Source organism: Oncorhynchus keta, chromosome 4, assembly GCF_023373465.1.
Source record: "Oncorhynchus keta strain PuntledgeMale-10-30-2019 chromosome 4, Oket_V2, whole genome shotgun sequence".
In the NCBI taxonomy this organism is placed as follows: domain Eukaryota; kingdom Metazoa; phylum Chordata; class Actinopteri; order Salmoniformes; family Salmonidae; genus Oncorhynchus; species Oncorhynchus keta.
This window is the reverse complement of record NC_068424.1, coordinates 73,690,140-73,700,919: the sequence shown is the minus strand read 5'-3', so window position 1 is coordinate 73,700,919 and position 10,780 is coordinate 73,690,140. Positions and strand designations below refer to the sequence as shown.

Below are 10,780 nucleotides of genomic sequence, written 5' to 3'. Positions count from 1 at the left end.
ACACACACACACACACACACACACACCAAGCAGACAGAGAATTCATTCAATTCAGCTTGTTATTACTGTGGTGTAACTGTTAATTTCCCTCCCTCCCTCCCTCCCTCAGTCTTTGAGGAGCCAGAGGACCCCTCCACTCGTTCATTTTTCTCAGAGATCATCTCTTCCATCTCAGACATCAAGTTTAGTCACAGCGGGCGCTTCTTGATGACACGGGACTACCTGACGGTCAAGGTGTGGGACCTCAACATGGAGACCAGACCGGTCCAGACATACCAGGTAGTGTACGCTGTGTGTGTGTGTACACTGTGTGTGTATGCTGTGTGTGTGTACGCTGTGTGTGTACGCTGTGTGTTTTTTGCCATGCGTGTGGCCGTGTGTGGATGCGTGCATGTGTGTGTGACTATTGATTGACTTTTGATTACTTCACACCCTAGACATGCTTCATGATGACATGTTTATCCCGTGCCTGACTGATGACACGATCACTCTGCGCCTGACAGGATCTGACCTTCCCAGTATGGCTGTCTTTGACCAGATAGTGTAGACCGGGAGTCACCTGTCACTGTGGGTCACTGTGGGGGGTTTACTAACAGCCAGTATTAGTCTTACAAATGAATCCAGGGTTCAGTAAGTCTTCCCTGGGTTAATTGGTAGGGAAGACAGATGATTGGGTTGAGTGAAGGGGAGGTTGTCTATGTCATTTGATTTGATTTATCTAAACACCTTGCTCTCCAGAAGGGTAGTTTCATCGTTCATATCAGTGACAATGTAACAATAGTGATCTTGTTGTTTGTTCCCAGGTCCATGACTACCTGAGGGGTAAGCTGTGTTCTCTGTACGAGAACGACTGCATCTTCGACAAGTTTGAGTGTGTCTGGAACGGGTCAGACAAGTGAGTGTGATCTTGTGTGTGTGTGTGTGTGTGTGTGTGTGTGTGTGTGTGTGTGTGTGTGTGTGTGTGTGTGTGTGTGTGTGTGTGTGTGTGTGTGTGTGTGTGTGCATGTGCGTGTGCATGTGTTTGTTTGTGTGTGTGTGTGTGTGTGTGTTAGTGTGCGTGTGTTAGTGTGTGTGTGTGTGTGTGTTAGTGTGCGTGTGTTAGTGTGTGTGTGCGTGTGTGCTTGTGTTAGTGTGTGTGCGTGTGCATGTGCGTGTGTGTTAGTGTGTGCGTGTGTGTGTTTGTGTGTGTGTGTGTTAGTGTGCGTGTGTTAGTGTGTGCGTGCGTGTTTGTGTGTGTGTTAGTGTGTGTGTGTGTGTATGTTAGTGTGTGTGTGTGTTTTAGTGTGCGTGTGTTAGTGTGCGTGTGTGTGTGTTTGTGTGTGTGTGTGTGTTAGTGTGCGTTTGTTAGTGTGTGTGTGTGTGTGTTAGTGTGTGTGTGTGTGTTAGTGTGCGTGTGTGTGTGTTAGTGTGCGTGTGTGTGTGTGTGTGTTAGTGTGCGTGTGTGTGTGTTAGTGTGTGTGTGTGTGTGTTAGTGTGCGTGTGTTTGTGTGTGTGTGCGTGTGTGTGTGTGTGTGTGTGTGTGTGTGTGTGTGTGTGTGTGTGTGTGTGTGTGTGTGTGTGTGTGTGTGTGTGTGTGTGTGTGTGTGTGTACAGTATGTGTGTGTGTCTGTGTGTAAATCTCCTCTTGTCTCTCTCCAGTGTCATAATGACAGGGTCATATAATAATTTCTTCCGGATGTTTGATCGTAACACCAAGAAAGATGTGACTCTGGAGGCTTCCAGAGAGAACAGCAAACCCCGGGCCATCCTCAAACCACGCAAGGTAATACTGTAACATATTTACATGTCAAATATGTGCCAACACTCTTTTCTTTCGGGTTGATGGTATGTCAAAAAAAGATTCTATGCGGTATATTTTGTAAGTCTTTGTATGGTTATTGGATAGAGAGAGTTAGAGTTGAAAGATAGAGTGCTGAAATAGCAGAGGCCAGATTGGAAGCCATGGTATGTGTGCAGATTGCTAGACAACCCTGGGCCATTGATGGATTTGTTTTAATGGATTTGTGTAAGATTAGCAAATGTCCAATGTTAGGATTTATTTTACGTGAAACTGAAGAGGAGGAAATACTAACAATCTGTGTTGGTATGTTCTCATGAAGTCTCTCCTCTCCTCACATCTCCTCTCCTCACATCTCCTCTCCTCACCTCTCCTCACCTCCTCTCCTCATCTCACCTCTCCTCACATCTCCTCTCCTCACATCTCCTCACTTCTCCTCACCTCCTCTCCTCAACTCCTCACCTCCTCTCCTCACATCTCCTCTCCTCACATCTCCTCTCCTCACCTCTCCTCACCTCTCCTCACCTCCTCTCCTCAACTCCTCACCTCTCCTCACATCTCCTCTCCTCACCTCTCCTCACCTCTCCTCACCTCCTCACCTCCTCTCCTCAACTCCTCACCTCCTCTCCTCACCTCCTCTCCTCACCTCCTCTCCTCACATCTCCTCTCCTCACCTCCTCTCCTCAACTCCTCACCTCCTCTCCTCATCTCACCTCACCTCTCCTCATCTCCTCTCCTCAACCATCCTCACCTCTCCTCACCTCCTCTTCTCACCTCCTCTTCTCACCTCTTCTCCTCTCTTCCTCTCTAGGTGTGTGTGGGTGGGAAGCGTCGTAAAGACGAGGTGACTGTTGACAGTTTGGACTTCAGTAAGAAGATCCTCCACTCCGCCTGGCACCCACAGGAAAACATCATCGCCGTGGCAGCCAGTAACAACCTCTACATCTTCCAGGACAAGGTCACCTAGGCAGAAGAGGAAAAGGATGGAGTGGAGATAGAGAGGCGAGAGGAATGGAGGGGAGATAGAGAGACACGAGGAGAGGAATGGAGGGGAGATAGAGAGACACGATGAGAGGAATGGAGGGGTTAGAGAGATGAGGAGAGGAATGGAAGGGAGATAGAGAGATACGAGGAGAGGAATGGAGGGGTTAGAGAGATGAGGAGAGGAATGGAAGGGAGATAGAGAGACACGAGGAGAGGAATGGAGGGGAGATAGAGAGACACGAGGAGAGGAATGGAGGGGAGATAGAGAGACACGAGGAGAGGAATGGAGGGGAGATAGAGAGACACGAGGAGAGGAATGGAGGGGAGATAGAGAGATGAGGAGAGGATTGGAGGGGAGATAGAGAGTTGAGGAGAGGAATGGAGGGGAGATAGAGAGACACGAGGAGAGGAATGGAGGGGAGATAGAGAGATGAGGAGAGGAATGGAGGGGAGATAGAGAGACACGAGGAGAGGAATGGAGGGGAGATAGAGAGATGAGGAGAGGAATGGAGGGGAGATAGAGAGACACGAGGAGAGGAATGGAGGGGAGATAGAGAGACACAAGGAGAGGAATGGAGGGGAGATAGAGAGATGAGGAGAGGAATGGAGGGGAGATAGAGAGATGAGGAGAGGAATGGAGGGGAGATAGAGAGACACGAGGAGAGGAATGGAGGGGAGATAGAGAGACACAAGGATAGGAATGGAAGGGAGATAGAGAGACACGAGGAGAGGAATGGAGGGGAGATAGAGAGACACAAGGAGAGGAATGGAGGGGAGATAGAGAGACACAAGGAGAGGAATGGAGGGGTTAGAGACACGAGGATAGGAATGGAAGGGAGATAGAGAGACACGAGGAGAGGAATGGAGGGGAGATAGAGAGACACAAGGAGAGGAATGGAGGGGAGATAGAGAGACACAAGGAGAGGAATGGAGGGGTTAGAGACACGAGGAGAGGAATGGAGGGGTTAGAGAGATGAGGAGAGGAATGGAGGGGAGATAGAGAGACACAAGGAGAGGAATGGAGGGGAGATAGAGAGACACAAGGAGAGGAATGGAGGGGTTAGAGACACGAGGAGAGGAATGGAGGGGTTAGAGACACGAGGAGAGGAATGGAGGAAACGAGAGAGAAAGAGAGACACGAGGAGAGGAGGAGGAATGGAGGGGAGATAGAGAGACACAAGGAGAGGAATGGAGGGGAGATAGAGACACGAGGAGAGGAATGGAGGGGAGATAGAGAGACAAGAGGAGAGGAATGGAGGGGAGATAGAGAGACAAGAGGAGCGGAATGGAGGAAACGAGAGAGAAAGAGAGATGGATTTTTGTTTATCTCTTCACTAAGTGTTCCTCCTCCTCTCCTCTTGTCTCTCTATCTCCCCTCCATTCCTCCTCCTCTCCTCTTGTCTCTCTATCTCCCCTCCATTCCTCCTCCTCTCCTCTTGTCTCTCTATCTCCCTCCACTTCCTCTCCTCTTGTCTCTCTATCTCCCCTCCATTCCTCCTCCTCTCCTCTTGTCTCTCTATCTCCCCTCCATTCCTCCTCCTCTCCTCTTGTCTCTCTATCTCCCCTCCATTCCTCTCCTATTGTCTCTCTATCTCCCCTCCATTCCTCCTCCTCTCCTCTTGTCTCTCTATCTCCCCTCCATTCCTCCTCCTCTCCTCTTGTCTCTCTATCTCCCCTCCATTCCTCCTCCTCTCCTCTTGTCTCTCTATCTCCCCTCCATTCCTCCTCCTCTCCTCTTGTCTCTCTATCTCCCCCCCATTCCTCCTCCTCTCCTCTTGTCTCTCTATCTCCCCTCCATTCCTCCTCCTCTCCTCTTGTCTCTCTATCTCCCCTCCATTCCTCCTCCTCTCCTCTTGTCTCTCTATCTCCCCTCCATTCCTCCTCCTCTCCTCTTGTCTCTCTATCTCCCCTCCATTCCTCCTCCTCTCCTCTTGTCTCTCTATCTCCCCTCCATTCCTCTCTTGTCTCTCTATCTCCCCTCCATTCCTCCTCCTCTCCTCTTGTCTCTCTATCTCCCCTCCATTCCTCCTCCTCTCCTCTTGTCTCTCTATCTCCCCTCCATTCCTCTCCTCTTGTCTCTCTATCTCCCCTCCATTCCTCCTCCTCTCCTCTTGTCTCTCTATCTCCCCTCCATTCCTCTCCTCTTGTCTCTCTATCTCCCCTCCATTCCTCTCCTCGTGTCTCTCTATCTCCCCTCCATTCCTCTCCTCTTGTCTCTCTATCTCCCCTCCATTCCTCCTCCTCTCCTCTTGCCTGCCTTGTTGCTGTAAGCCAGATATGGCTGGAGGGAATGCTGGAATTCCCAGAATAGGAATTTCTAGAACACACTTGAGAATTCCCGCTCCGAATGTGGCAGTGTTCAGCCTGGATAAAGATGAAGACAGATGGTTCTTCTCGTCCTGAGTGGAATGAAGCTAGCCACCTGCTCTGGCCTGAACAAGCCTCTCCGTGGCCTTCAGTTAACTGTTTTATTTATTCATTTGGATCACACATGAAGGAGCGCTGGAGCGTTGTGATGCAACCAGAGTAAGACTGGACTTGACGAGACTGAAGTCACACATGAACTGATATGAACAGAGATGTAGCAGAACACGCTGTCTGACCAGGTGCCATTTTGTTTCGGTTGCAAGATGTGAGAGGACACTTTTTCGAGAACACAGACATTTATGGAGGCTAAAAAAGTATCTCCAACCCTCTTTCATCCTGTCCTCCTGTCCTCCTGTCCTCTCCAGCCATCAGGCCAGATCTTCCCATCCCATCTGGAGGTTTAGACAGGAGGCCACTGGACATGGACATAACTGTTAGACAACTAACTGAACCTTCATTATAGCACTGAAGGGGGTCTGTCTCACAGTATCCTCACTTGCATACCACTGACCGTAAACCAATGTCTTAGATAGTATGCTGTGGATATTGGGACAAATACAGTCTAACAGTATGGATGTTTCAGCCTGTCTCTGGTATGAGACTGTCTTTGATAATGTGATTAGGCCTCTTTGAGGCCAGATCTATGTTTTTATTTTATTTAATTATGTCGTTTTTTCTGTGAGTTTCTTTTTCTTGTCAATGATTCCATTTTTGAAGCTGTGGTGCCTTATTTTTTCTTATGCAGGGTTGATGTGGGGTGGGGGAGGGTGGGGAGGATGAGGAGGGTGGGGAGGATGAGGAGGATGAGGAGGATGGGGAGGATGAGGAGGGTGGGGAGGATGAGGATGATGAGGAGGATGGGGAGGATGAGGAGGGTGGGGAGGATGAGGAGGATGAGGAGGATGGGGAGGATGAGGAGAGTGGGGAGGATGAGGAGGATGGGGAGGATGAGGAGGGTGGGGTGGATGAGGAGGATGGGGAGGATGAGGAGGGTGGGGTGGATGAAGAGGATGAGGAGGGTGGGGAGGATGAGGAGGATGGGGAGGATGAGGAGGGTGGGGTGGATGAAGAGGATGGGGAGGATGAGGAGGATGGGTAGGGTGGGGATTAGGATGGGGAGGATGAGGAGGATGGGGAGGGTGGAGAGGGTGGGGAGGATGAGGAGGATGAGGAGGATGGTGAAAACAATACAAGTGTGAATGTTTTTTACCCAAAAATATTAACATAGGGGAAAAAAGCTGAGCAAATGTCAGTTCCCAGTTAGAAGTACTGTTTACTTTATCACTTCATGTTAGCAACCCACTGCACAGTTATAATTCATGGGATGTTTATGCATGTCCCTGATTGGACCACTCCACAGTAGTCTTACCATGCAGTGTATTAATATGACCAGTTAAATGAAAAGACACAAAAATAATCATCTCAGCACCCCCACCACCAAACTACTTCCCGCAGCTATGGTCATATTATAACACAGTAAAAGACAGCCGGTTCTGTGTCTCATAACCAGAGTTTTCCCGAATCAGGCCACGCCATGAGAAACACCTCTGGGCCCTACTCCGAATATATCCATATGTTTCTCTTCTGTAACCAGGGGGAGGATGAAGTTGCCCCTAAATGCTGATCTTAGGTCAGTTTTGTGTTTTTCCCTCTTAAGGGAAGGTTAGAATTGGGGAAGGGGAAGCTGATCCTAGATCTGTACCAACAGACTACTTCAAGCTGGCAGCGTCCAACGAGAGAGGATGGTAAATCATGTCTTCAAGCCGAACACCCAGTGATGAGGGCTCAATGATATCAGGGACTTCTAGCATCCCAAATGGCACCCTATTTCCTTTATAGTGCACTACTTCTGACTAAGGCCCATAGGACTATGGTCAAACACAGTGCACATTACAGGAAATGGGCTGCCATTTGTGAGGAACTCTATGATTCCTTTACAAAGTAATGTCTTCTAGACAAATTCAGTTTTGAAACAAACAGTTTGTATGGCTCAGAATGTAATGAAATGCAAGTCATTTACCCTGCAGTCCTCGCGCTTACTGGAATTATTTTGAATAAAAAGGTTTGTGTAAGTTTAAGCATGCGTTTTCTGTCTTTTTTTGGTTGTAATAGATCAGTAAACTAATGTATGGGTGTGTTTTCCATTGTGTTCACTGTTCATAGAACTGCTCAGTGTAGAAGTAGTGGTAGTGATGTTTGAAAGATGAAGAGCGCCCTCATCTGGACAAAAGACAAGCCAAGAATGTCTTGCTGGTCTTCCTCGTGTGACGTTCTCCTATCTTATAATGTAAATGATAATCATTATGACAAACATACATTTAGATTCAGTTATTTTGTGTTGTTGTTGCAAATTAAACTAATTTAGGGGACACAAATCTTTATTTGCAGGCTATTCCCAAAAGAGAAATGATGCTTCTGAGTCGACAGTTTAAGGCATTTTGAAGAAATAATAACGTGTTCACACATTGTGAGGAAATATTATATAAACCATAATCTTAGACATAGTAAAGGCCTATACATGGATACTACCGGTGTATTATTCACACTGGCCCTTGGTCTTCTAGTCCGAGGCAAAACAGAGATGATTCATTCATAGCGTCAAACTCGCCTGCTGTCGCTCCAAATGAGAAAGTCGTGTTTAATTTGATGCACTGGGGACTGAATACCCTACGTCGTGCAGCGCAGCGCCTGTTGAGTACAGTTGGAAAAGGTACAGCGTTCTAATTGGCCCGGCGAGTTTCGCGCAGTTTATTCAGCTGGGGATGGCAACTGTCAATCAAACTGCAGCCTTTATAACCGCGGATAAACCCACCAGGAGACAAACAGACAGGACAGGAGTGTCTGGAAGCAAATCGATTTTTGATAAGCAGATTAGGCTACAATCAGGAGTTGAGTTTTAGAACGAGATAGATCCATTCACCTTTTTGTTGTTTAATCTTTGAAAATATTTTTCTCAAAATACTTTTTTTCAAGTAGTCAGTCTTTTTTAAAAGTCAATTTCTCCAGCAGTTTTCATTTCCATCGGTGTCGGCTTCTTGTATTAAGTCGGCTTTCAATATACTATTCTCTACATAAAAAGACAAGTCTAAGCCTTCTCTCTCCACCGCCTGTTTCTTCTGAGATGGATAAACTGCCAGGGGTGAACGTATCCACTGCTAATAGCTCGACTGTGGACCGACTTCGTCCTTCGTTCATAGAGCGTGGTTCCTACGAGCACCTGGATCCAGGCGAGCTGCATGTCCTTGTGCCTGTCATTCTGGGGGTGATCTGTGTCCTTGGGTTGGCCGGTACTCTCACATCTATGGGCATCCTGATCTCCAACGCCCACCGTGGGAAACTCTCCCTCATCAATGCTCTCATCCTCAACCTGATGTTTGCCGACGGCCTTGTCCTGGCGTTCGCCCTCCCGTTCCGTGCCGCCGCCTTCTCCAAACCCACCTGGACGCTTGGCTGGGCAGTGTGCAAGACCTGTGATTGGTTCCTGCAGAGCTGCATGGCTGCGAAGAGTTTTACCGTAGCGGTGTTGGCTAAGGCTTGTTACCGTTACGTCTCTAACCCGACTAAACAGGTCAGCATCCGTCTACGCTCCATCCTATTGGTGATGTGGTTCCTCTGGCTGTCTGCCTGCTCCGCTCCCATCCCTACCTGGCTGTTCTCTTCACTGCAGAGAGAGACCCGGGGGCTGGTGTGTGTGCAGGTGGTTCCCTCCGAAGCGCAGGACTTCATGTCGGTCTACGTCAAGGCGTACCCCATCGGTGTGTTCTGCGCCCCTTTGAGTTTTTCCCTGCTGTATTTCTGGTGGGCATATGGGCGGTGCCAGCGGCGCTGTAGTAAGACCCAGAACCTCCGAACGCAGATCAGATCCAGGAAGCTCACACTGATGTTGTTCAGTCTGACGGTAGCAATGGCGATGCTGTGGCTGCCGCAGTGGGTGGTCTGGGTGTGGGAGCGGCACGCCGCGGAGCGAGAGGCACAGGGACCGAGAGAGGAAGAACCCTTTGTCGTCTTCTCTCCCCCTCTCCTCTTCTCCATCTCCGCCCTGCTCCTCACCTTCTCTCTCTCCCTGGTGAACCCCATAATCGTCCTCTCTCTGTCGGAGGAGTTCACAGAGGGATACAGAGGTCTGTGGAGGCGCCTTACTCTTCGTAAACACACCCCGTCCAACCCAAACCCCAAACCCGGGCCCCACGCACCCACCGCCCCCCAGTCCCCTTGCCCACGACCAGAGACCTCAGGCCAGCTGCAGGGAGGAGACGGAAGCCTAGGCCCCATCCCTACCCAGGAGACTAGAGTTGATCCCCAGCCCCAGGCGGAGCAGGGAGGGGTGGAGGAGGTGGATGCGGAGGGAGAGAGCCCCCGGGATGGGATCGTGCTGCTGGATGTGGAGCAGTTCTGGCATGAGAGAGAGACAGGCTCGATGACAGAGGAGAATGATCCCATACCCTGGGAGCACCAAGAGGGAGCACCAGCCAAGGGGGGGAAGTGAAGAGAGGAAGTGAGGGAAGGAAGCAAGGAGCAGATACACACACCGACCAACAGGACAGGTTCTAAAAGGCAACTCAGTATTCAGCTACATCTGTCCTTGTTCACCCCTGAGCTTTGTGTATCTGTCTATCTTGTGTGGTTTTTGTGATCAAATTGTGTTAGCCACCACCACCAGTGATTTTTAAGCAAAAGGTTGTTTGAGAGTTGTTGGACACTGCCTCAACGATGCCTGATACACTATTTAGCATCGAGACCAGCCAGTAAGCCTCCCCTCTCTCTTCCTCTCAGCTAGCTCCACAGCGTTCAAACAACCTTCAAACAACACACGCAGCGACTATATCAGCAGCTGTAATGGACTGACATTTGATTATACCTCACTGGACTGAAGATCGGTCAACCCAGGAGTCAACCCAGGCGTCAACACAGGAGTCAACACAGGAGTCAACACAGGAGACAATGGTTGGTATTCATTCAACTGTGTTTATGATGTTGCTTGATGGGATACATTGGGTATTGTTGTCATGTTGACTATTGTTAAAAAATAATACTTTGTTATATATATATAAATACAGTACCAGTCAAAGGTTTGGACACCTATTAATTCAATGGTTTTTCTTTATTTTGACTATTTTCTACATTGTACAATAATAGTGAAGACTTTAGAATGACGAAATAACATATATGGAATCATGTAGTAACACAAACAGTGTTAAACAAATCATAACATACTTTAGATTTTAAATTCTTCAAAGTAGCCACCCTTTGCCTTGATGACAGGCTTTGCACACTCTTTGCATTTCCTCAACCAGACTCATGGAGAATGCTTTTCCGACAGTATTGAAAGAGTTCACACAAATGCTGAGCACATGTTGGCTGCTTTTCCTTCACTCTGCGGTCCAACTCCTCCCAAACCATCTCATTTGGGTTGAGGTCTGGTGATTGTGGAGACCCAGGTCAAATAGCCCTCACACAACCTGGAGGTGTATTTTGGGTCATTGTCCTGTTGAAAAACAAATGATAGTCCCACTAAACGCAGACCAGATGGGATGGCATATTGCTGCAGAATGCTGTGGTAGCCTGCTGTTTAAGTGTGCCTTGAATCCTAAATAAATCACAGACAGTGTCACCAGAAAAGCATCCCCATACTGTCACACCTCCTCCTCCATG

General features: G+C 48.6%; 2 protein-coding genes across 4 annotated transcripts in view; both read left to right on the top strand.

Annotated features, from left to right (window-relative positions):
• Positions 1-3,608, top strand: part of LOC127928162 (serine/threonine-protein phosphatase 2A 55 kDa regulatory subunit B beta isoform-like) — a 108,146-nt gene extending 104,538 nt beyond the window's left edge. For 2 of the 3 annotated variants that reach the window (XM_052515256.1, XM_052515259.1), the window contains exons 7-10: positions 110-279; positions 804-895; positions 1,639-1,762; positions 2,589-3,607. In XM_052515256.1, the coding sequence (XP_052371216.1) occupies positions 110-279; positions 804-895; positions 1,639-1,762; positions 2,589-2,744 (542 nt within the window). In that variant the 3' untranslated portion in view covers positions 2,745-3,607. Of the gene's footprint in view, positions 1-109; positions 280-803; positions 896-1,638; positions 1,763-2,588 lie in introns of all 3 variants that reach the window. The other variant, XM_052515254.1, reaches the window with a different exon arrangement.
• Positions 3,609-8,249: 4,641 nt separating this feature from the next.
• On the top strand, positions 8,250-9,614 carry LOC118384063 (G-protein coupled receptor 151). Its single transcript, XM_052518268.1, has 2 exons — positions 8,250-9,068; positions 9,228-9,614. The coding sequence occupies exons 1-2, from the start codon at positions 8,250-8,252 to the stop codon at positions 9,612-9,614; spliced, it is 1,206 nt and encodes a 401-aa protein (XP_052374228.1).
• The last annotated feature ends 1,166 nt before the right edge of the window (positions 9,615-10,780 follow it).